Raw genomic sequence first — 27176 nt, 5'->3', positions numbered from 1 at the left:
ACTAGAGGTGAAGATGGAACCTGGTGCTGTTGCTGGAGCTGTGAGGCAGTGGCTCTCTGATGTGTGACACTGAGTTCCCACTCCCAGAGCTTTTCTCTTAAGATGTGCCTCAAATCCCACCCCTACATCATATCGTACTGAGATATTTGTCCCTGCAGTTTACCAACCTCATTCACCACCCTGTGTGTTTCCCTGCATGCCTTCAGTAAACATACAACATGAAAGAGGAAAAATAGTCTTTGATTTCTCTTACCATTCTCACCTTCTGGTTGGAGGGAAGAGGTTGGACACGGAGGCTTGTGCTGCAGCCTGTTGGCTCGCAACAATGGCTGGGGAGGAGAGGCCTGTAAGTGAAGGCAGACAGTCCTGGGATTAGGAGAGAGAATAATGCACAGTGCGGTGGGCAGGCACCTTACTCCCTACACATGTGCGATCTAGCAACCAACCCTCCACTTCCACCGCTCAGCCAGCAAGAGAAAAATAAATAGATCTAACAAAACAAGAAAAATACTGTGATGGATTTGTCTCCGATGATCGTGCAATATCTTGTTCAGGGCATTGCAAGGACCAAGTCTTTTACTTTAGACTTTAGAGATGTAGCGCGAAACAGGCCCTTCGGCCCACCAAGTCCGCGCCGACCAGCGATCATCCCATGCACTAGCACTATCCTACACACTAGGGACAGCCAAAGCCAAGTAACCTACAAACCAGTACATCTTTGGAGTGTGGGGAGAAACCGGAGCACCCAGAGAAAACCCTTGGGTCACAGAATGTACAAACTCCAATCAGACAGCACCCGTAGTCAGGATTGAACCCGGGTCTCCGGTGCTGTAAGGCAGCAACTGCACTGCTGTGCCACTAGGTGTTAGGAAGGATCTTGTGAAATATGTTACACAATGCACTCAATGACAATGTGTCAGGACATTGTTGCACAGATGAAGCTTGGAAGGCAGCAGATGTATAGATAGGCCCTGCCATCACCTCCCTCCTGAAGTGATTGTCCCTCGAGACACTCTGCCTGGGCATCCGGAGACTGGAACATGGACTGGATAATGGATTAAAATAACACTACACTTCATCTGCCATGGATTATAATACTGCGTTATTTAGGGGTTTCACCTACTTGCAAAAGGCTGGGATAATAAATTATTGTAAATGCACAACTAGTGACATATGTAAGAACATTTTTAATAATTCAACATCTTTTAAATTGTAAAAAAATCACAAAGGGAAAAATATTCCACAGACCATTACAGCAAAGTATAATGAGATATGTAGTTATGCAATTGTGCTGTAATTTGGCATAATTACACCATCGTTCCTTCAGGGAGTGCAGCTCAAGGATTTACACCATGTACACAAAGTGGGAAGTTGCTCACTCCACAGCCCTGCTTCAGATGCAGCGCCCCACATGTACGCACACCCGACAACTACTGAAATTGAACAATGTTATTGTAAATGCAAATGTGTCTCCTCCTCGACATACCTGTTGCATAAGGGAGGTCATATTGGCCTGGATGCATTGGGTACCCCATTCCAAGATGATGATGCGAGGCGATCTGTCGCTGGGATGGGGAAGAACGGGGCCGTTCCTTATCGATGTCTCGATCCCTTCGCTCCCTTTCATGAGGCGGCTTCTCACTCGTCTGTAATTGAAAGAGAAACAGTACTCCTTACTATCACACACAAATTGGCCAAGGTTCAGCACCGATGCCTCAAATTGACCCGTCTGGCATTAAGCTGGAGATTCGTCAATCCAGTGCAATGCTGCACCATCAGGTATTGCCTTTTGTAGAGTCATAGAGGAATACAATATGGAAACAGGTCCTTTGGCCCAACCTTTCCTTGCAGACCGAAATGCCCATCGAAGCTCTTCCCATTTGCCCTCATTAGGCCCCAATTCCCTTAAACCTTTGCTATGCAGATCCATCATCATTTCTTCTGGCTGCATTGGGATTGTACCTGTAGCCACACCGTCCCCTCCCCACCCCTTTGCCTTCCGCCCAGACCACTTCCTCCGTGATTCCCGAGTCTACTTGTCTCTCCCCACCCTGGCCCCACTCCCTGTCTCCTGACACTTTCGCCTGCAACTGTAGGAGGCGCGTCCTGCTACTTCACCTCCTCCCTGGTGAAGCGAAACATAGAAAAATAGGTGCAGGAGTAGGCCATTTGGCCCTTCGAGCCAGCACCGCCATTCAATATGATCATGGATGATCATCTAAAATCAGTGCCCCTTTCCTGCTTTTTCCCCATATCCCTTGATTCCTTTAGCCCTAAGAGCTAAATGTAACTCCCTCTTGAATACATCCAGTGAATTGGCCTCCACTGTCTTCTGTGGCAGAGAATTCCATAGATTTGCAACTCTCTGGGTGAAAGATTTTTTCCTCATCTCAGTCCTAAATGGCCTGCCCCTTATTCTTAAACTGTGACCCCTGGTTCTGGACTCCCCCAACATCGGGAACATGTTTCCTGCCTGTCCAATGCTTTAAGAATTTTATATGTTTCTATTCTATAAGATCCAATAGACAATAGACAATAGGTGCAGGAGGAGGCCATTCGGCCCTTCGAGCCAGCACCGCCATTTAATGTGATCATGGCTGATCATTCTCAATCAGTACCCCGTTCCTGCCTTCTCCCCATACACCCTGACTCCGCTATCCTTAAGAGCTCTATCCAGCTCTCTCTTGAATGCATTCAGAGAATTGGCCTCCACTGCCTTCTGAGGCAGAGAATTCCACAGATTCACAACTCTCTGACTGAAAAAGTTTTTCCTCATCTCAGTTCTAAATGGCCTACCCCTTATTCTTAAACTGTGGCCCCTTGTTCTGGACTCCCCCAACATTGGGAACATGTTTCCTGCCTCTAACGTGTCCAACCCCTTAATAATCTTACACGTTTCGATAAGATCTCCTCTCATCCTTCTAAATTCCAGTGTATACAAGCCTAGTCGCTCCAGTCTTCCAACATATGATAGTCCCGCCATTCCGGGAATTAACCTAGTAAACCTACGCTGCACGCCCTCAATAGCAAGAATATCCTTCCTCAAATTTATAGACCAAAACTGCACACAGTACTCCAGGTGCGGTCTCACTAGGGCCCTGTACAACTGCAGAAGGACCTCTTTGCTCCTATACTCAACTCCTCTTGTTATGAAGGCCAACATGCCATTAGCTTTCTTCACTGTCTGCTGTACCTGCATGCTTACTTTCAGTGACTGATGTACAAGCACACCCAGGTCTCGTTGCACCTCCCCTTCTCCAAATCTGACACCATTCAGATAATAATCTGCCTTCCTGTTCTTGCCACCAAAGTGGATAACCTCACATTTATGCACATTACATGGCATCTGCCATGCATCTGCCCACTCAGCCAACCTATCCAAGTCACCCTGCAGCCTCATATCATCCTCATCTGAGCTCACACTGCCACCCAGCTTTGTGTCATCCGCAAACTTGGAGATGTCATTTAATTCCCTCGTCTAAATCGTTAATATATATTGTACATAACTGGGGTCCCAGCACCGAGCCTTGCGGCACCCCACTAGTCACTGCCTGCCATTCTGAAGATTCACTGGGGTCCAGCTACCTGTCAACGAAGGCACAAAAGATTTTTCGAAGCTGTTTGGAAGTAGAGCAGGAGGTTCGCTGTGCATCCTGCTGAATAAACTGGCTGACGTGTCAATCATCTCAGCTGCTGCCTTTAAATTCCTGCTGTTTTCAAATAAGCAACCGCACTTGCCAACATGTGAACACTGAGCACACTTCACAATTAATTAGTTGGGAAGCTAATTGAAGGACATGGTCAGGCACTGAAGTCACGTATTTCCTACTCTGCATGGTAATAAGTGTGTGGATCTTACCAACTGCCTACAGACTGCTCTCCAAGTGAGGTCCACAGCCATCAGCTCTATATATGGAAGGGCAGCTTGGAGCGTTCAACACACCATACAGTTACAGAGCATCAAATAGCTCTTCTAATTTGTATTTAGAAGTATATTTTACAGATTATTTTATCAGTACCCTCCCAGCTTTGCTGTAGTATGACCAGATATGCTACAAAAGCTACTTTCACCTCAGCCTCATTAGAGCAAGAAATGTATTGGCTCCATTTATTGGGGGAGTTGAGAACCATTTTAATAGTCGACGATTAACTATCAAAGGCAAAATTACCTCAGATACTGGGAGCCTGAAATAAAGTGTTGCAAATAATCAGCAGGTTCGACAGCACTTAGGGAGCGGAAAGCAGAGTTTATGTTTCACGATGACGACCTTTGCAAAGTTTGATGGAAAATCATCAACCTGATATGATTACTGTTTCTTCCTCCTCAAACATTACCTGACCTGCTGCACATTTCTGTTTTTATTATAAAAGCAAACGGTATTTAGCATTTAGCTATATGATCTTATTTCCAAGCAGCTAATAAGTGGTTTCATGAACATTTACAGAACAGGCTGACACAAACCAAACACATTCCCCTTGAATCATTTTAGCTGGCAGAGGAGTGTGCGGTATTGTCTAAAGATCGTGCTGAAAGATATTTAGCTTTTAGTTTAGAGATACAGAGGGGAAACAGGCCCTTCGGCCCACCGAGTCCGCGATGACCAGCGATCCCCGCATATTAGCACTATCCTACACGCACCGGGGACTATTTTACACTTATACCAAGCCGATTAACCTACAAACCTGTACATCTTTGGAGTGTGGGAGGAAACCGAATGTCTCGGAGAAAACCCACGCAGTTCACGGGGAGAACGTACAAACTCCGTACAGACGGCGCCCATAGTCAGGATGGAACCCGGGTCTCCAGCGCTGCAAGTGCTGTAAGGCAGCAACTCTACCGCTGCTCCACTGTGCCGCCCCACTATTCCCCATTTTAAACTTCTGTCCTTCAAAACCACTGGGTTCGATCCTGACTATGGGCGGTGTCTGTACGGAGTTTGCACGTTCTCCTTGTGACCTCTCGTGTTTTCTCCGGGTGCTCCGGTTTCTTCCCACACTCGAACAGGTTAGTAGGTTAATTGCCTTCTGTAAATTGTTCCTAGTGTGTAGGATAGTGTTAATGTATGGGTTGATCGCTAGTTCGTGTGGACTCGGTGGGTGAAGGAGGCCCTGTTTCCACACTGTATCTGTAAAGTCTAAATCAATCTTGTGCTGCTTCGGAGAGGATGAAGGTTGCTGAATGGTAAAGTGGGCAGCATCAGAAGATGCTAATCTTTTTTGGAAGCAGTTTTAAAAATGGAGGAGCTGTGAAAGGTGAACAAAGACTAATGTTGGGGTGTTCAAGGGTAAGAGATGACAGACAGACAGACAGACAGTGATAAATAAAGAAATCATCATCAAGAGCTGAGAGGAGCTGAGGGAACATAATGCCGTGAGCCAGCCACGATGAAAGCAATGAAAGTGCTTGATGAATGTTAGTGGAATCGACAGCAGTGGAGTTGATCAGATCGCATGACTTAAGGTTATTGATTATACTCAAGCAACAGAGTTAACGGAAAAGGATTCTGTGTAGGAAAGAACTACAGATGCTGGTTTAAATCGAAGGTAGTTACAAAATGCTGGAGTAACTCAGCGGGACAGGCAGCATCTCTGGAAAGAAGGAATGGGTGACTTTTCGGGTCGAGACTCTTCTTGAAACTGAAGGGTCTCGACCCAAAACTTCACCCATTCCTTCACTTCAGAGATGCTGCCTGTCCCGCTGAGTTACTCCAGCATTTTGTACCTACCTTCGAAAAGGATTCTGTGATGAGCCATCAATTATACTTGTATGTAATCCTGCTAACTTCTGCAGAAGTGCACATCGCCATTTCCTGTCAAAGCTTAGTAGGGTGTCACCTCATCCAGCGTAGAGCATGGAACTGAATGATGGATGTGTGACGAGTATTATATTCCCCACAGACCTGGCACACTTACCGTGGGTGATCTGCTCTTGTACTGACTGGCATGTTGTTGCAAGATATCTAGGGCCATGGATTCAGAGCTTGACTTGCTGCCTACACCAGGACTCCCATGCGCGCGTTCATTGTCATCATGTCCCGGAACCTTATTTGCATAAGGTGAGAAAGAGAATCCTGATGACAGGTATGATCCTGAAGAACAAATGTTGGCCCAAATCAATCGTAAACAAAGCACAGTTTTGAAAGTAAATGAGCAGAGCTTTAAAGTTCACAATGGTCAATGTGGGCAGATTCACTGTTCACGGTAGACCAGCAGTACCATTTACTCACACTAACTATTGCACTTTCCCTTCAAGGAAGGGAGTTTCATTTAAATATTTTGACTGAGTTTCCTAATTCATCTTTTAGAAATACAACTGGCTGCATTTAAGTCTTGTCATGTCAATGGCGTATCCTGCATTGTCATGTCAATGGCGTATCCTGCATTGATCCTGCGATGAGGAACTGCATGGACAAAGAAACAATGCACAGACACAGCCGACCATGAGGCTTATTTTCTAAATCTTTTCTCATTCAATCTCATTAAATCATTTACTCATGAAATAGCTTTCATCGCCCATTGACTTGAACATTGTCAAATAAAACTACAAACCGCGCTACTATTTGGATGTGATGATAGAGCGATCTCTTATTCTCGATTTTAATGATCTGTTGCGATGTGATGGTTCTGCCCAATACACGACGTGATAAATGAGCCCAAGTGCGTACCTGGATAATTCTGCATCATCACTGGCGCCACCCCTCGGAATCCTGGATGGGGGGCTTCGTAAGGCTTTCCGTAAGGGTAGCCATGAACGTACGGCATGAAAGATGGGTGCTGGACCATCGAGGAGGACACAGGGATGTGAAGTCCTGATCTGGGATCTTTTCCAACTGATCGACATTCTTCCAGTGACGTTGAGCGGGACTCCAAGCACATGTTGTCCTTGTTTTCCTCTTTAACTGCTATCTCTTTGCTTCTCATTCGCGATGGCCCCTCGTCTTTAAATTTCCGATCTCGCTCTGCTTCTTTCCACCGCTCCTCTTCTGCCTTTTGCTGCTCAGAGTATTTGTTAGGATACACATAAGACCACAACCTGCTTTCAGATTCCTGTAAAATACAATCCTGGGTCACTCACTTCAGTAAACCAAAAACTGCAAACAGAAATGAGCTTACTATCCAGAACCAAATTATAACAAGAGAAGGAAACTCAAACAACCCTGGGATTTCTAAAGTATATTGGCATTTGTAGCAAATATTGGCACTAGGGGAATCTATAAAAACATCCTCTTAGAAAATGCAACTTGATGACATCCACTATTATATAGGACAGTTTAAACAGAACTGCTGAAGTGTTAACAGAGGAAAAACATTTTCACCCAGAGAATTGCCAATCTGTGGGATTCTCTGCCTCAGAAGGCAGTGGAGGCCAATTCTCTGGATGCTTTCCAGAGAGAGTTAGATCGAGTCTGAAAGATAGCAGAGTCAAGGGATATAGGGAGAAGGCAGGAACGGGGTACTGATTGTGGATGATCAGCCAAGATCACAGTGAATGGCGGTTCTGGCTTGAAGGGCCGAATGGCCTATTCCTGCACCTATTGTCTATTGTAACCCGTCCATTGATCTTTTCAGGATGACATTATAATTGGACAATTTTGTTTAGTTCAGCCTAGTCAGATGAAACTTGTAAAATTAATAAAGATTCGACTGTTTGGAAAAGGGAATAGTTCACTTTGCTGAGCTTCATCAGTACATCAATGTCAAGCTCACCTCAGTAATCCTCTTCAAAGTGAGTGCCCTGAATAACATTGCATAGTAACCCCCTGAACAAAGGAAGGCTGTAGGGGACATGTGACAAGTGGGGTTAGGGGTGGTGAGCAGTGGGCATGAAATTCTTATGCCAGAATTTCTCTGACGGACTTGTTGAGTGGCAAAATGGTATGGAGAAAGGCTGGGTAAACCAACTTATCCAAAGAGCGTTGTAGTCAATGAACTTTGATTCTTTGAAGTGCAGTTACTGTTTTAATGCAGGAAACATGGGAATATCTTCCTCTGAGCATTGGTTCCCAACTTATCTGGATGCACAAGTGAGAGGAGATGCATTTTGGTAAGTCAATTAGGAATAGGATATTTGCAGTAAATGGGAGAGGACAAAGATCTGTTGATGAAAGGAAGGATCTTGTAGTTCCTTCGGAATTCCCTGGAAGTGCCAACACAGGCAAAGTGGGTGGTGACAAAGGCACCTGATATGCTTGCTTCACAAGTTGGGGCATGGAATACAAATGCTGGGAGCTTGTGTTACAACTTTACAACACAATAGTTAAACATGCTTGGAGAATTGTGTGCAGTACTGATTGCCACAATTGAGATGGATGTGAATGCACTGGAGTGTGTGCAGAGGAGATCACCATGATGTTGCCTGGATTGGAAACTACAGTATGGGGAGAGAGTGGACAGGCTGGATGTGTTTCCCATGGAGTGAAGGAGAGTAGCAGTGACCTGAGAGAGGCATATAACACTTATAAGAGTCATAGGTAGAATAGACAGTATCATTTACCTATGAGGGCACAGGTTTAAAGTGAAAGGAAGGAGTTTTAAAGGGGATCTGACGAGATGCTTCAAACCTTTATAGAGAATTGATGACATTGGGACGGCTACCAGAAGAGTTGGTGGAGTTGGGTACAATCACTATGTTTAAGAGGTTTTTAGACAGGCAGTTGAATAGCAAGGCATCAGGTATTGACTTTTCTTACATATCCTACAAAGCCAGGGATAAGTATTGAGGGCAATGCGGTCACTATGGATGTGGTGGGCCGAATGGCCTGGTTATGTGCTGTATGTCTCAATGAAAGTTCACGCTTGGTAAAATATCCATATTCGTCTCCTATCATTTTGGACTACTCCTTCTAGGTAGCTGGAATTCCTAGGGTAAGTTGTGTGCTTGAGTACATTTATTTAATCATTTAAAAAATTTTTGGTGAACTTTCTAACTAAATTACTTCAATGTTATTAAAGCTTTATTGATTCCCTGTAGTTATTTCCTCCAGGAAGCCATGCATCCCTTCTCACTGATAACTGTACAGCAGGCAGCAGGGAGGTGAGGGAGTGGGGCGGGAGAGGAGGAATGAACTATTCTGATGGCCCTGTGGGTAGGTTAGGTAAGTTGCCAGGGATGTAAAGTCAGGTTGAAATTCGGAAACATTCGGAAATTTCAGGAAACTATATACAGGTCCAATTTCACTGGAAAAGGATTGAGGGGATGGTGTTCTGTGGTGTAATCACTCCACAAGGTAGTTTGGTCCATGCTGGGAGCGAGCGGGTGCAGAGGCTGCTGTCATTGAGCGTGACGGGGAACAGCTGCCCTCACCTGTTCCCTTCTGCCATCCACAGCAAGTGAGGCCTGGGCATTACGGCAGCACTGTAATAAACTGTTGGAGTTCACTGGCTCCACAGCTGCTTCCTGTACAGGACTGGCAGCCATCCCGGGCAGGGGCTGAGATGCATCCCGAGGGCGACTGACTCACTGATGGTGGGGAGACATGTTCTTGAGAGAATGTAATGACAGCTCACTGCAGAATATCTCTGGTATTCCCAGCCTGTGAGGCTGGGGCACTGTAACCTTGCAGGAAGCTAAACCACTCTCACCAGTTATCCGTAACATGAGAGGAAAAGGAAATTGTCGTGTAATACACAAACCAGTGAGCTGACTGACTGTTTTATGGGATCGATACATATTATATTATTTCTGAATGCAGCTCAACTGTTAATTCTACTCTTGAGGGCTATTCAGGAGATTGTAATGAACCTGATACTAGTCATTATGTTGTCAGTGATATCTGATTCTTAATCCTGGCACAGAATTAAAGGATTATGCCTATTTCCAAACAAACGTTCAAGTTTCCATCGAATGGTTATTGCCTCTCCTCAATATATATATCTGTCAGAGTCATACAGCACGTAAACAGGCCTTTTGGCCCCACTTGCCCATCCTAACCAAGATGCCCCATCTACACTAGTCCCACAAGCCTGCATTTGTTCCATATCCCTCCAACCCTAACTCTACCCATGTACTAGTTCAAATATCTTTTAAATGTTGTTATAGTACCTGCCTCAACTACCTCCTCTAGCAGCTCGTTCCATATACCTATCACCCCTTGCCCCTCGGGTTCCAACTAAATCTTTCCTCTCTCACGTTAAACCTATGTCCTCTGTTTCTTGATTCCCTTACTCAGGGTCGAAGACTATCCATTCACCCGATCTATTCCCCTCATGATCTTATACACCTCTACAAGATCACCCCCTCAGTCTCCCGCGCTCCAAGGAATAAAGTCCTAGCCTGCCCAACCTCTCTCTAGAGCTCAGGCCCTAGAGTCCTGGCAATATCATCGTAAATCTTCTCTGCACTCTTTCCAGCTTAACGGCATCCTTTTTATAGCAGGGTGGCCAAAATTGAACACAAATACTCCAATGCCTTGTAAAATCTATACTGCTTTAAATTATCCACTCCCACTGTGGAATCAGAATGACAGCCAGTTCCCCGACTTTGACTACACTTTGCTCAGGATGCGTGACATGAGTGGATATTGCTTTCCTCTCTCTGAGCACCCACGTACCTGTTGGCCTGTCAAGTGCATGTTGATTCCCAGTCTCATACCCTCTCTCCTTACTTTCCTGTAACCCTGCGACCTACTTTCTTGTTTACATGCCACCAGAATCCCTCAACAGTTACTGCTGCATCACCACACTGCCCCTCCGCTTGCGAGCTTTAAGGTGAGAGGTGGAAAGTTTAACAGAAATGTGCGGGACTATTTTTTTTTAAACACACAGAATGGTGATACCCGGAACATGCTGCTCGTGAAAACAGATTGAATAATGGCATTTGAGAAGCTTTTAGATAGGCACATGGATATGAAGGGGATGGAGATTTATGGATGACTTGCAGGCTGAAATTAGGCATCATGTTTGGCATGGACATGGTAAACAGTTCCTGTTCTGCACTGTTTTATGGTCTGAAGAACCTGACTTCACACCAACTGGGCACCCGATGTAACAGATTTCATGCCCGAGATATTATTTATAATGAGATCTTAGGAGCACTAAACCACTTAGTACTTAGTAGCACTTAGTAGCAATGCGTCCCAATATCCCAGCTGTAGACAGCATAGTCTGGAGTTCAATCTGTGACCAACCTGTTCTACAAGGATCAGTTTAACTCCCACTGCAACACATAATTGAATAAAAGAATGTTTTCCAAAACTATTTTTTAAAGCAAGATAAATCATTCTCAAAAGTTATATTTTTTAAAAGAAATACAGTTAAAAGCACATTTTTAGTAATATACAGTACCTATCTCGTGCCTCAGAAACCATTTATTTGAAATTATCCATCCATTTGTTGTGTGACAAATAATTAAATTTGAAGCAGGAACGGTGCACAATTATTGGAATTAAACATGCTCTATTCATTATGACTCCAGGTAAATATGTCAATTACTGGGAATAATATTGCTCTATTGATTACATGAATCATTAACTGTGTGTTAAATCAAACCTGGATTCCACGCAGAACAGGATTGGAATTGGAAGATGTAGGATCAGTTTCATTGTGTGTCATCGACTGAAGTGATTGCATCGACTGAAGTGTGTCATCGACTGAAGTGTGTCATCAAAACGAACCTGGATTTCCAGTAATGATTAAGAGTGCCATCATCTCTGCATTCTTTATGCAAGGTAATTGTCAATGTTGCTTCAGTTTAAGACAGGGCCAGAAAATGCAGAACTAAATTCCCAAATTCTTCCTGATGGAATAAATCCCATTACCCCATTACATAAATATGTATAAAATGCTTTTGGTTTCTGTATGGTCCCTGCCTTTGAGTGTTTCCAGGTGTCAGTGGTATTGTTGGGAGTTGTTTCACAGACTCCTGCAGTGCAGTTTTTAATACACAGAAAGCAAATATTTGATTTTACTGCAGTTTGTCAGTGACTGCCCTGAAATTAATGCTTCTTTTGTACAAACACTTCTATGTCACAATGAAGACAAGAATAAAGTGAAAGTTCAATGATGTAGAATTCCCAATGCACCAGGAAACCCAACACCAAGATACACATGGCTCTGCGGGTGAGCTGACAAGGGCGCTGTTCACCGCACAGAGCATTATATGCAACTAACACAAAATGCTATAGGATTTCTCGGATGGGCTGCAGAGAGCGGCCTCTCACCTCTCTCCAGGAATGAATTAGCTGGCATCTTGATAATCCCCTTAGTGATGAAGAATTAAAGTCAGTGCCATGCCTCGGCACAAGGTGTAATGAATTGCAGTACTGAGTAAGTGAGCTAGGATCGGGTTCTATCTCTGCAGTTTGCTATAAATACAAAAAAAGATAAGATTACACGCCACAGGTGCAGCAGGCAGGACTGTGCAAACCAAGATCATCTGTATACAATATGGGCCATCCTTAATCTTCATTGAAGTCTTGACATTGAGGGCATTTCCATGTCAGAGTGCACCAACACCACATTTTCCTCTCCATTACATACACACCAAAACTCTTACTTTCTACAGATATGATCAAGGATATTTTCCCTCAAAGGTTGGTCTAGGGGGAAAACCTTTTTTTAACGCAGCATCTTATATGATGGGCCAATGTAAAAGTGTTTTACAGACAGTTAAGTCTTTTGTTTTTTTGGATCCAATTACGGCTGCAATATAGGAATCGGACCATCCAATTTGTGGACAACAAGCTGCAACTTAATTATGATCACATGATGTTTACAGGAACATTGCTTATCAAATACTACAAGTAACTTCAACTTAACATTTAATTTAACAACCGTGGTGAAAGTATAACAACCTTGCAGTAATATACGCATGCATTTGATGTGCCAAAAGTACGTTTGGCACAACAACTGCTTAAAGCAAGCAAGCTCAATGGCCAGCTAAAACACACACGTTAGTCACCAAGACCAACTTGTGGGGGATAAAACAGCCAAAGCATTAGTTATCCGTGACCACAGTCAAATCGTTCCATCTGCAGCTCGAACACGGATTATTCCATTTTCTTCCTCGCCACTAAACTCTTCCCATCAGTTAAGGAACAAACCGACAATTCAATTAGAGATTCAAAGAATTATGTTTGTGTCTCAGGACCTGACATAATGAACTGCATTTGAACACAGTTCAGTGGCAACACGGTGAGCTCTATCACAAGCCTGTGCATTCGGGATCCACACTACAGCATCTTTAGTGTAGGCTGATGCCCCAGTTCACAACTGAAGGAAAGCTATGACTAATGGAGTGTCATCATCCAGGTCAGATGCTTTATATAATACTCTTGGGTAAGTACATCAACTTCCACATTCACTAGTTTGAACAAAGTAGTTCTCCCTCAATATCCTTGCTGGTATTTAACCTTTAATCAAAGTCTCTCAGAGACTTTTATCATAGGACTGTTTTGTGAACAATTGGTGCAGGCCAATAATGACCATTTCCAATATTACAACAGTGACTACACCTCATAGATCATTGGCTGGAAAGTGACTTGAGGTACCTTGAGGCTGCGATAGAAACCACAATGCAATATTTCCCAGCTTTAAAAGAGAGGAAGTTAGATATCCAAGACATCTTTATTTATATCTCTCATAAGGCAGAACAGGATGCAAGAGTGAACTGGGAGCAAAAAGGAAATTCACAATCCGAACTGAATCTTTGCACCAGTAGATTGCCAGAAAAAATGTCTTTAAATTTAGCACCTTAAACAATGTAGAAACATAGGAGCATGAGAATAACATTCAGTTCTTCTATCTTGTTTGATCTGCTAACTAAATCATGGCTGATCAATATTTCAGTTCTATTTACCCACCTTGGGCAAGCATATTAGGATATGGAGTTTAAAAAAGTCACAATGGGCATATGGATATGCAGGGAATGGAGGGATATGGATCACGTGCAGGGAGAGGAGAAGAGTTTATCTTGGTTTCATGTTCGGCACGGATATTGTTGGCTGAAGGGCCCGTTCCTATGCTGTACTGTTCTCTGTTATCTAGTCTAATGTCCTATTACTTCCCTGTATTCCCTATGTTATTGTTCTTCAGGTTTTTCCCTTTGAGAGTGGGGAAGATTCCAACAAGGGGACATAGCTTCAGAATTGAGGGACAAAGGTTTAGGGGTAACATGAGGGGGAACTTCTTTACTCAGAGGGTTGTGGCTGTATGGAATGGGCTTCCGGTGGAAGTGGTGGAGGCTGGCTCGATTTTATTATTTAAGAGTAAATTGGATAGGTATATGGATAGGAGGGGATTGGAGGGTTATGGTCTGAGTGCAGGTAGATGAGACTCGGTCAGGGAGAATGGTCGGCGTGGACTGGTAGGGCCGGACAGGCCTGTTTCCATGCTGTAGTTGTTATATGTTATATGTTATATGTTGCAATGGATAATTTAGTCCAAAATAGGTGGTCTTCATTTGAGATTATAGAATCACTTTAATACTGTAGAATGAGCCATTTCTCTGCTCAGGGCAGGTTCAACCTGTTCTGGTATCATTCCCTGCCCTCTATAACTTTTCAAATACATAATCAATCCTGCTGAGTCGGATGGTCACATCGCACAGCGAACCGGCACAGACCTACTTGCACTTTATTCTGTTTTAAAACCGTTTCTAATTTTGTTTAATTGGGTTGTCTAAATGATACTGATTAGCTAATTAATCTATTGCATCGTATGGAAGTCGCATTCCCAATCTCGTTGTACCCCTGTACAATGACAATAAAGATATATTATATTGTATCACCCAGAAAATATAATCATTCAGAATACATAAACGTTTGGAAGATGGGATGCTATTAAAAGCATGATGACAATAGTTCAGGGCATGCTGTTAGAGTGGAGGGCAAGGCAGGTGGAAGTGAGGAAGCTTGGATGATGAGAGAAATTGAGGCTCTGGTCAGGAAACAGCTGGAGGTAAGGGACAGGTACAAGCAGCTGGCATTTAATCCTGAAGGAGTTTCAGGAATGGAGGAGCATACTTAAGGAAATGAGGAAGGCAACAAGGGGGCAGGAGATAGCACTGGCAGGTAATAGCATGGAAAATCCAAATAGATTGTATAAGTATATTAAGGGAAAGACGGTGATTAGAGAGAGAATAGGGCCCCTCAGAAACCAAAGTGGATCATCTCTGTGTGGAGCTGCAGGATATGGGACTCTGAGTATTTCTCCTCTTTTTATTATGGATAAAGACATGAAGACTGGGGAACTTGAGACAGTTAATGGAAGTGTCTTGAGGACAGTCAGTATTACAGTTGAGGAAGTGCTGAATGTCCTAAGGTGTATGAAGGTAGATAATCTCCTGGGCCTGATCAGATGATCAGAGGATACTGGGGAGGCCAGAAAAGTAATTGCAGGCACCCTGGCTGAGATATACGAGACATCATTAGACATGGGTGAGGTGCCGGAACACTGGAGGGTGGCTAACGTTGTGCCTTTATTTAAGATGGGCTGCATGGAAAAGACTTCTGAACTCTACACCAGTGAGTCAGGCAAGTTGCTGGAGAGGATTCTGAGGGATAAGATATGTCTGCATTTGGATAGAGGGGCTAAATAGGGATATAGTCAGTCTGGTTTTGTATGTGGGACATTGTGTCTTATGAATCTGATTGAGTTTTGTGAAGAAGTAACCAAAAAAGTTGATGAGGGCAAAGCCTTAGACGTCTGAATGGACTTCAGTAAGGCATTTGATAAGCTTCCGCACGGTAGGCTGCTCTGGAAGGTTAGATCGCAAGGGATCGAGGTAGAGCTAACTAACTGGATAGAGAAGCAGAGGGTGGTGGTGTAATGAAGATTATTTTTCATACTGGAGACCTTTGACTAAAGGTGTGCCTCAGGGATCGGTACTGGGCCCATTGCTGTTTGTGGTTTACCTCAATGATATGGATGAGAATGTAGATGGCATGATTAGTAAGTTTGCAGACACTAAAGCCTATTGTATCGTATCTGACGAAGATGGTTAACACAAATTACAGCAGGATCTTGATCAGTTTGACAAGTGGGCTGAGGAACAGTTCATGGATTTTAATGTAGATAAGTGAGAGGTGTTGCATTTTGGGAAGTCAAACCAGGACAGGAACTTCACAGTGAATGGCAGGGCCTTGGAGAGTGTTGTAGAGCAAAAGGATCTAGGACTGCTGGTACATAGTTCTTTGAAAGTGGCATTACAGGTATATAAGATGGTCAAGAAGGCTTTGTGTACACTGACCTTCATTACTCAGTGTTTTACGTATAGAAGTTGTGATGTTATGTGACAGATGTTGGTGAGACCACATTTGGAGTATTGTGTCCAGTTTTGGTCACCATGCTATAAAGAGTAGGGGAACCGAGAACCGGAGGACGTGGGTTTAAGGCCAGCGGGGAAAGATTTAATAGGAACATGAGGGGCAACGTTTTCAGAGCATAGTGGGTATATGCAAAGAGCTGCCTGAGGAGATAATTGAGGCAGGTTCTATAAGAACATTTCAAAGACAGTTGAACAGGTACATGGATAGGAAATGTTTAGAGGGATATGGGCCAAATGTGGGCAGATGGGTCCAGTATAGATGGGCCATCCTGCTCAGCATGGGCAAGTTGGGATGAAGGGCTTGTTTCTGTACTGTATGACTCTATAATCACTGGTCTCTACTTCAATCACTCCCGTTACGCCTTCAACATGACAATATATTACAGATATCCATTTTTTGCTTAAATCTGTAGTGGCTGAGAACTTTTGCCAGGAAACTTTATTTATCGGTTTGGAATAGTTCAGCACTTTGGCAGAACAGAGCAATTTATCATAGAAAATAAAACAATTTGCCTTTAATGGCAACCGACTGCATTTCACTGTTTGTCTCTTTGATTTAATCCAATGTAAAAATCAACATTTTAGCCAATTAGTAATCGTAATCATTGAAAAGGTTGGTCGTCCCATTATAACTGTATGGCCACATGAACGGCTTATGTGCTTTCCCTCCTCAAGTAATTATTTTTACTACAAAACAATGCATTTTAGACAATGTTAATGAAAATGGGAAAGAGGCAGACAGAAGAATTTGCTGACAAGCCATCCTTGACACTGCAGTTTCTGTTTAGCATCTGTGTTTCTCTTTATCGGTTGTTAGTTATGGCGACAAGTGAATGAAGCCTGGGACAGACTGGAAATCCCATGAATTGCAACATCATAACGTCATAGAGTCTTACAGGGTGGAAACAGGCCCTTCGGTCCAATTTGCCCACACCGGCCAACATGCCCCATCTACACTACTCCCACCTGCCTGCATTTGGCCCATATCCCTCTAAACCTACCATATCCTATCCATGTACCTGTCTAAATGTTTCTTAAACAATAAAGATATCGTATAAATAAATTTTACCATGTAAGTATAAAGAGCATAAAATAACACTCAAACACAAATTCAAACAAGTTACAGGTTAAAAAAAACAAGCAAAAAAAGCTTAAATAAGGTAATATATAAGTAACTGTGAAATAAAAATTCTGGTAGTCTAAGATTGCGGTGAAAATTTATTTTTGCTTTTGCAACTTTGTCGTTGTCCTGCATCCAAAGATGCTTCACACCTTGATGTGATGGGAAGATTACCCAGTGTCATCTCACCGCATCATTTTATTTACCTGAGCGCCAGTTATGGTGAGGACCTGGCACTCATGGGTGATATAACGGAACCACAAAGCAGCAGTGAACCCTGTCTCACCCGATCCCCACACTCACTAACTTGGGACGGACGTCACTGGCTGATAAGTGAATACGGACTGATTTTTTTCCCCTCTCCTTCCAATAAAGTGGGCTGCATCCTCCCACATGCAATATCAGTGAAATGAGCAATTAGTCTGTATCAAATCACAAAATGTCCTTTAAAAAATAAGGTTTTCTGATTTGTCAAGCCCCTTGAGGCGCTCAGTCAGATATGAAAACACCAGGATACGAACATTATGTCCAATTGTAACACATTTTGGTCACATTTTAATATTAGAATTGGAATGAGGCCAACAGGTGAACTTTACTTGCAATGCATAATGAATAATGTCACCAGATAACTAGTTAAAATATTGCACACGTTTTTTTAAACTCCAGAGTCGGTATAGACGCCTATGTGTTGTTCAAACAATTGTCAAAGGCATTTGGAGGAGTTGGCCAAAGTACATCACAACTAAAAAACTGGATGGTTACTTTGGCACGAGGGAGTGTGCAACATCTGGTGGCATATACTCTCTCCATTGAAAGGTTAGGCAACCAGAAGCTGTGTGCTCTTTCAAAACTTAAAGACATTAAGCTGAAGCATTAAGAGAGTTAATTAAAAATAAATTGCTTGGAAGCAGCTCAGTGTTGTAAAATCAGTCCTGGCATGTCATTAACTGAATGGAAATGTATGTCAGTGAAAAAGAGTGCATCTTTCACTGCTAACCTCTGATCCAGTGGCTTCAATGATGCCAGTGCACTCCACAGGTGGAGTGTTGGAATGAGAGCCATTCAAAACTGTGCAACTCTGACTCGAAGAGTAGGGTTGGCTGTTTGAACCTTGATCAACTTCTTCAACAAAGGACAAAACTCCATATAAAGTTGATCTCGAGTCTCAATGTCAGCCCAGGCTTACAAATTAGTTATTTTAATGGGATTTTTGATTTTAGAACATTTTCTTCAAAACATGACACACATGGTGTTCAGCATCCAAAAATGTGTAGGGACTTCACTTTTCAAACAAGCCAAACAAAATGAGAGTGATTTTTACAATTCACACTCATGTCTGTATCCTGACCAATAACTATGAGTGTCCATGGGCAAGGGTTTTCAGATTAGAGGCTGATTATTCATCGTTATGATAAAGAACTATTGGATCGCAACTACTTACGTAGTAGATAGCTCTTCTCCCTCTTTGCAATCCTTAACTGTTAAATGGAACAAGTGAATTGTTATGTTATTGAAGAGCTCTTTTTCCTGAGTTGTTGGCTGTGGCCTCGGGCTTAACACTGTAGTGCGCAATTAAAGGAATGCCACATCGTTAAACATGGTGTTTTTCCAAACGAGAGAGTAAACTACCCCAGGTAAATGTATAAAAAACAAATGCATCCTTATAAAGCAGAGAAGTTCTCCACGTCTTGGTCAACATTGAATTCCCAGTCTACATCAGCAGCATCAAAATCTTCCTGTGTGCAAATTGATTGTTAGGTTTGCCTAACAGTGACTGCATTTTACAAAATTATTCTCTGCTTACAAAATACCATGGGCCATCTTGAAATGTGAAAAATACTGGCAGATTGGTTTCTTACATGCGTGTCAGTTTAGTCTGTGTTAATATTGTACTGTTTCCAGCATTTTGTGATGCACTGCCCTTCAGGCAGGTATGGAGTGATGTTCTCTGAGTGATTGTCCACTACACTACAATCAGACAGGGCAATGCAAAGCTATTAGGTAAAAGATGCAGCCAGGTAATGCAGAAAACCTGAAATGACTCCAAGGATTAATTTTGGATCTTACCTGTCTGTACCACAGTCCTGGATCCATTCCAGAGTGCTTGCTTGACTCCAGACCTGGTTTTGTTTCACACAACTCCCTCCCAAGGTGACTCCCCTCAGTTAATTTCATCTTTAATCCTTCTGCCTGCTGTGACTGCATCTTGGACGCATCATCTGCTTTTGCCATTATGCCATACTTTATGGAGTCCGCCGAGTCCTTGGGCTTGTTAGGCACAGGTTTTGCAAGGTCTGTCAAGCTCGGTGCTTTAGAGAGGGTGGCAGAGGCAGGAGCCTTCTGCTTCCACTCCTCCCGCTCCTTGATGGCGTGCTCTTGTTTCTTGTCGTGATCGTTGCTGCTGTGCTTCCCGCGGTTCTGCTCGTGCCTCTGTTTGTGCTGCTCCTCACACATTTTCTCGTACTGCTGCCTGTAGCCTGGGTTTGTGCTCATCATGTGACTGTGATAGCCCTGATCACTGTAGCCGTACTGGGGCACGTAGGCGTACTGACCGTAATACAGAGGCTGCATGTACATCTGGGAGCGCTGCTGTATCACTGAAGGATGGTGGCCCGCACTGCTCATTTCTGTTTTCTTCTCGTCTGTGCTTTCCACTTTGACCCTCACCTCCACACCCTCCTCGTCCACCTCCTTCTTGATCTTCACCGAGTGTCCCACTGCCGCCGAGCCTCCGCTGGCACCTCCGGGACTCGAGTGGGCGTAGTTCGGAGAATAGTACGTGTCGTAACCTTGGTAGTACGGGGAGTGGGTTTCTTTATTTATAGGTGGTTGAGTTCGTGAGGACGAGGAAGAGGAGGAGGAGGAGGATGATGAGGAAAATAAAGCTTTCTTGGCACTTTCCTTGGCCATCTGCTCCGGGGAGGAGGTTTTGACCTTACTGCCGTCTCCCTTCCCCTCTCCGTCCTCCCCTGCATCTGAGATGTCAGAGTACGCTGGACTGTTGGTCTTCACCGAGGAGCTGTCAGCTCCATTCTGTGTCACCACGTGCAAGGGTGTAATAGGCGTGACCAGCCCCGTGCCTTCCAGCCTGCTGGCCGTACCGATGGACGGACTGGGTGCGTTGTCGGTGAAGCTGTAGATTTTGTCCGCTTCGGCCTTGATACTGGCCAGGCGACTTTCGTGCGACTCGGATGACCCGTTTAGGAGCCCCTCGCCTTTAGCCATAGAGTCTGCCGCGGGATCTCGGAAAGGGCTCTTGCCATCTTCCGGCTTTGCCCCCACTTTGCCCAGAGGTTTGGGGCTCGCAGCCTCTTTGGCATCCTTCTTCTTCCTCTCCTTTTTCTTCTTCTCCTTCAAGGGCGTGAGTGCTGGGTTCACCGTCGACGGTTCGCCCATGATGGTGGGCTTGGGCTGAATGGGTTTGAGCGGCGGGCTCTTGGACATTGCTTGAACAACGGTGGTAGCCAAACCAGGGGCGGAGCCCGGGCCCGAGGCAGTGAACGCGGCAGGGGAGTAACTGTACATTTGTGCTGGCGTCATGGCAGGGACAATGGGCCTGGCAGACTTTGTTTTGAGTGGGAGCTTATCTGCTTTTGAACCACTCGACTTCTTGGCTTTGTCTTTTTCCAAGGCAGATTTCTTTTCCGTGGAGTCGTCGCCATCGTTTCCCGTGTCGTCACTCGGGCTGGCAACCGGAAGCCCTTCCTCTGAACAGTCGACATTATACAACCCACCAGACTCCACATCGGCCTCTGAAGTGGGTTTCTTTTTACTGGAGTTCTTCCCAGTCCCAAGCTTCACGGCAGAGGAAGGGCTGTGGGCCTCCATGCTGCCTTCCCTCCTGCCCTTTGGCGTGACAGATCGTGCTGGGGACATGTAGCCCTTCGACTGACAGAACGTGTGGGAGCTGGAGGAACCATTGCAGCTGCTGGAATCCTGGCTCAGTAACGGATGCTGGGCGCAGTCCTCACCATCGGAGTTCTTCTCCTCGCTGTCAATGTCACCTTCAATCTTACCGTCACTGTCTGTGTGTGCGTGGGCCTGGTGGTAGCGCAGGCCATTGATGTGTTTGTATTTCTTGTTGCAGTTGGGGTGGGGACAGTCAATGAGGATGGGGGATGGGCAGTTATGCTCAGGCACGGACGCCTCGGGCTTCACTACCATGATGGGGGTCGGCGTTGCTGCCCCGCGCGAGTTTGAACGCATCCTTTTCCCTCCCTTCGAGTCCTCGGAACTCGAGGTTAAGTCCAAATCGGGAGCAGGCTTGTTCTTCCGCTTGTTGCCCGCTGAAGGACTTGCCTTGACGTCTTCCACTGGGTTTGTGGGGGTGCGACTGTCTGAAGAGTTCTGGCTGCCCCGACGCCCCTTGCTGCTGGAACACGCCCGAGTCTTGTTAATGACCTTGGCGTCTGGAACCACGACAGCCTCAATCACTGGAGCGCTTGTACTAGGCCGCACTCGCTTCCCCCGCCCGCGATTGTTCCCTCTCATCTCAAGGTCACTTGTTGGCGATTCACAAAACCTGGAAAACGCAAACAAAAGTCATCGACTGCGCCGACTTGAACAAGGCAGTACTCCACGCGGTTTACCATTGAGAGGATATTTCCACCCAAATTTAACAGATAATCGAGTACCTGGAATAGGACACCATCCATGAAATCCAAGGCACACAGCAAAGAAGATATTGCACGTCCAAAAGAGATCCCTGAATATTCAGGACATGGGGACTGGTATGCACTGTACAGTTATGGGGAGTGGATAGACATGATAAGCAGTTGCTATTCCCAATGTACCTTACAGATGTCAGGCATGACCCACTGAGCACTTGCCAAGTTGTAACACTGAGGAATAGAACAACACATACTTGTTGTACTTGAAGAATTCTCTCATTGATAAACTGATACTTCCACCCATTCACCAATTGTGCAGGTCAACTTGAGGCCATTGAAGCTGCCTCATGTCCTGTCCCTCTCTGCTATTGTGCACTGGTGTCATGTTTTTGTGCTAACTTAAACTCTTCAATGTCAAAATAGTTTCAAAGTTCACTGCCCCCACAATGGCTGAAACTAACTGCTACACAAGCTTAAAAGAGAACTATAATAATTGAAGATTGAAATAAGCTTCTTAAAAGATCAAGCATATTAACATTCTTCGCTCCTGCCCTTCATTGCAGTAGTCTGGTTTCCCACCATGACATAATGTTTGGGGAAACTATTTATTCACTGTCTACTATTAAATTAAAATGCCTTATTTCAAGGATAGACACAAAGTTCTAGAGTAACTCAGTGGGTCAGGCAACATCTCTGGAGAACATGGAACTGGTGACGTTTTGGGTCGGGACCTGAAGAAGTGACCTCTTTCAGGTCCCAATCTGAAACGTCACCTCTCCATGTTCTCCCGAGATGCTGCCCGACCTGCTGAGTTACTCCAGCGCTTTGTGTCTATCTTTGGTATAAACCGGCATCTGCAGTTCTTTGCTTCTCCATTTTGCCTTATTTCAGGCATGATTTTTGGGGTCTGATTTGTGTTGTTTAATTCAAACTAGTGGATAGCTCAGTAAAACGCCAGTCCTAAACGCAGTGAGATTGGTGGGCTGTATATACAGATCATCAGAATGTCAAAATTACAGAGAGAGTCAAGAGTGTTTATATGTACTGACAAAGGAACAACATTCTTATTTTCAGCAGGCCCTATAAATACAAAATACAGACAATATATAATATTTTTTGTAATATTCAATTAATAACTATAATTCTAGTGCAGACCCCCCCCCCCCCCCGAAAGTCCTTTATGCACCCAAAGACAGTCCATGCGAGTTCATTGAGAATCAAGGAACTACAGGTGCTGGCTTACAAAAAAAAGAGACAAAGTGCTGGAGTAATTCAGCAGATCAGGCAGCATCTCTGGAAAAACTGGACAGGTGATGTTTCGGGTCAGGACCCTTCTTCAGTCGGAAGTTCATAGTTGCTGTGGTCAGTGTTGTGCAGTGATCAAGTTGGTTACGCAGTCATGAATAGGGCAGGCACCAAAAATAATGAATAGTCCAATGTCATAATAATTAATAGTCCAATAGTCATATCTAGACTTCTGTGGGATGACGTTTAAATTATGCTTCAGCAAAACAAAATCCTCTGAAGCCAAAGTCTGGAGTACTAGATTCAGTTTTGTGCACCACATATTATGAAGGGAAGTATAATTCAATGTCAGAGGTGACATTACCAGGAAGGGGAGAAACTAGGGCACCAGATGCTAGATTTAGGCAGAGAGTTCCCAGCAGTGATAGAGTTGCTGCCTTACAGACAGAGACCCGGCTTCCATCCTGATTATGGCTGCTGCCTGTATGGAGTTTGTACGTGATCGCGTGGGGTTCCCTGGGTGCTCCAGTTTCCTCCTACATTCCAAAAACGTGCAGGTTTGTAGGCTTAATTTGGCTTCTGTTAAAAATTGTAACGTGTTCCCTAGTGTGTAGGATAGTGTTAGTGTACGGGAATCGCTGGCCGGCACAGACTTAGTGGATTGAAGGACCTGTTTCCGCACTGTATCTCTACACTAAACTAAACTAGTGGGGGGGGGGGGGGGGCAGCTGGGTGGATGGAAGCTGATCAATTTAGCCATTCATTGGGGATCTAGGACCAGAGAATATAACAAGCAATTAGTGCCAGATTATTCGGAAACATTTGTAAGAGTGGTAGAACTTTGTTCTTTGCTTCTGCAAAACCAAAATTGATGTTAGGGCAATTGTTATTTGAAAACATTAAAATGACAAAATCTTACTAACTGAAGTTACCAGAGAAAATACAGGTGCTGTCCAGGTTATGAATGCCCCACTTACACGAATGAATGTTTGGGAGTTGGTGGAGTGCATTTGCCAAGTGCTGTGGGGCTTCTGGCACCCTCTGCTGGCTGGGATTGGGGCAGTTCCATGTGTCTTCTCTCTCTCCACCACCCCTGATCCCATCAACATGTTCAACAATTGGGCGTTGGTTTGAACTAAGCAGTTCTCAGGAGCGGAACCCTGTGGTAACCTGGGGACTGTCTGTAAAGGTGAATGCTTATTGTTATGTCCTAGATCAGCCTTCATCTTGTTGAATGAAAGTAGAGGTTCAAGTGCTTAACAGCCACCTTCACAAAGTGACCAATTCCTACAGTGGGCAGGATAATGAAGGCAAACTAGTGACAAGGAACATTTGGATGTGATGGGGAGAAGACTTCATGATCATTAAACTAGAACAGGTTTTTTAATCCATATCTATCCTGCTATTTGAATAGGTATAAATGGGTACAGGGAAACGTGACTGGTGCCTGTTGTGTACATTGAATGATAGCACTGCAATACAGATCTCCTTTGCTCACCTTGGTGGTGCCCAGTCATGTCTTGTGCAGTCCAAAAGGGTTCCCACGTAAGTCTTGTTCCGCCAGGTCACATTAACCACCAGGACACCTGGCAGAGGAGGGAGAAATAAGTAGACATTGAAATATTAAACCATTGAACAACCTCTGCATTAATCCATAAGCTACCCCAAGCAAATCCTGTGATAACGTGGGCACACCGCATTTCATCCGAGTTTCATTTCATCCGTCTTTGAGTGTATGAAAAGCGCTATATAAATGTAATGCATTATTATTATTATTATTAATCCTGTAAGATCCAAAATAAAGGTGAATCAAGCAGTTGAATGATTTCATTGCAAATGCTCCAACACCAAATCCTGCAAGCTACAGTGTTGAAGAACCCAGTGACCTGAACGCCTGGCAAATGCATCCCACCAAGCTGCTGGGGCAGCAGGGCAAAGGCTGCGGATGCAATAGGATCAACAAACTCATCAGGAAGCTGGCTCCGTCCCGGGAGATTTTTTTTTTAGATTTAGAGATACAGCGCGGAAACAGGCCCTTTCGGCCCACCGAGTCCGCGCCGCCCAGCGATCCCCGCACATTAACACTATCCTACACACACTAGGGACAATTTTTACATTTTACCCAGTCAATTAACCTACATACCTGTGCGTCTTTGGAGTGTGGGAGGAAACCGAAGATCTCGGAGAAAACCCACGCAGGTCACGGGGAGAACATACAAACTCCGTACAGACGGCGCCCGTAGTCAGGATCGAACCTGAGTCTCCGGCGCTGCATTCGCTGTAAGGCAGCAACTCTACCGCTGCGCCACCGTGCCGCAGAGTTGGATTCATGGGAGGGGGACTTGGAAGGGAGGATGCTCCTCAAACTGCGGAGCATCCTGGACAATACAGCTCACCCCCTCCATGATACACTGGTCACCTTCAGCAACAGACTGGTTCCACCAAGATGCAGCACAGAACGCCACAGGAGATCCTTCTTCCCTGTGGCTATCAAACGTTACAACTCTTCCCCCTTTTGTCATGGGGTAGACTGAGACTGACTCCCCTCCCTCCCCCCCCCAATCTTGCACATTCCCCAAGCCTTTCCACTCGTCACTTTAATTCCATGTTTCATGTATTTTGTGTTTTTATGACTGTTGGCAGATCAAGTTCCCTCCTGGGATAAATAAAGTTCCATCATATCGTATTGTTTTGCATCTTGAGAGTACCTCACTATCAGCAAGTACAGTTAACCAGAGAACAGCGCAGCTGATCACTAGGTCAGAAGAAGGGTCTTGACCCGAAACGTCACCCATTCCTTCTCTCCTGAGATGCTGCCTGACCTGCTGAGTTACTCCAGCATTTTGTGAATAAATACCTTTGATCACTAGGTTAAATATTTAACAGGGAAACAGCTGATACAAAACAAAAGGAGAGCGCACGGACTCTTGTAGATTGCCATAGTCAGAGGAACTGGTTAAAGAGGTCACTTACTGAACACAAGTCTGAAGCCATAGATGCCCATGTTATCAAGAGTAGCAACTCTCCATGGACAGACTGGACTCACTGCCAATGTGGGTAAACAAAGGAGGCATCAACTGTTGAACAGTGGCACAATGTTATATCGAGTTCCTTTGTGAAACCCTTTTAACAAGAGGACATGTCAAATTTCTGTTTCTAAATGTGAAACGCATGGAAGTTGAGCTGCACTGTAACTGAACCATGCAGTGTCAGCAGCTTCACATGGAACAGGTGCAAGCCTCACCTGCAGAGGTGCCAGCCCTTGCACACAAGCTCTTGAAACGTGGCAGCTGTCCAACTAATAAAGCAATGGGCAGAATATCTCTGAGTAGTTGCATTGTTATTGCAATAATCTCCACCTGACTCTTGCAGAGCAGGATATAGATACGGTAATTAAACACACTGTACCTTGTGCTGGGATTTGGTCAGGTCACCCGAAGGCTCAACTCATTCTACTCTGGAGCACAGCAGATCCTATAGTAGAGGTGACTATGCTGTGTCTTTATAAATATGCTGTGACCAAATTTGTCCCATATCCCTGCAAAATTGTCCATTTCAGGTTTATGTACACTTCCAAAGATAGACACAAAATGCTGGAGTAATTCAACGGGTCAGGCAGCTTCTCTGGAGAAAGCAGATGGGTGACATTTCAGGTCGGGTCCCTCCTTCAGACTGAAAGTCGAGGGGAGGGAACTGGAGGTAAGAAAGGGCCAGAACAAAGCAGGGCTGGGAACAGATGACTGAGGAAGTGTGGAGCCAATAACGGCCCATTGTTGGCTGGGGAAGAGGTGATAACAAAGAGATACAAGGATGCGAACGGTAGAACTAGTAGGATGACTAGGCTGAGGGGGGGGGGGGGGGGGAGGAGAGAGGGAATGCAGAGATACTTGAAATGAGAGGAATCAACATTCATACTGCTGGGTTGGAAGTTATCACA

The 27176-nt window shown here is 44.6% G+C and overlaps 1 protein-coding gene across 6 annotated transcripts in view; it reads right to left on the bottom strand.

The window, feature by feature from the left end:
• The window catches only part of znf609b (zinc finger protein 609b), a 196536-nt gene that overhangs the window by 10694 nt on the left and 158666 nt on the right, over positions 1–27176 (bottom strand). For 4 of the 6 annotated variants that reach the window (XM_078430043.1, XM_078430045.1, XM_078430046.1 and 1 more), the window contains exons 4-10: positions 24738–24825; positions 19452–21906; positions 12159–12302; positions 6666–7047; positions 5914–6089; positions 1487–1646; positions 263–344 (exon numbers count right to left, since the gene is read on the bottom strand). In XM_078430043.1, the coding sequence (XP_078286169.1) occupies positions 263–344; positions 1487–1646; positions 5914–6089; positions 6666–7047; positions 12159–12302; positions 19452–21906; positions 24738–24825 (3487 nt within the window). Of the gene's footprint in view, positions 1–253; positions 345–1486; positions 1647–5913; positions 6090–6665; positions 7048–12158; positions 12303–19451; positions 21907–24737; positions 24826–27176 lie in introns of all 6 variants that reach the window. The other 2 variants (XM_078430048.1, XM_078430049.1) reach the window with 2 other exon arrangements.

This window comes from Rhinoraja longicauda, chromosome 38, assembly GCF_053455715.1.
Source record: "Rhinoraja longicauda isolate Sanriku21f chromosome 38, sRhiLon1.1, whole genome shotgun sequence".
NCBI lineage: Eukaryota > Metazoa > Chordata > Chondrichthyes > Rajiformes > Arhynchobatidae > Rhinoraja > Rhinoraja longicauda.
The sequence above is the reverse complement of the archived record's forward strand: the minus strand, read 5'-3'. Positions and strand labels throughout refer to the sequence as shown.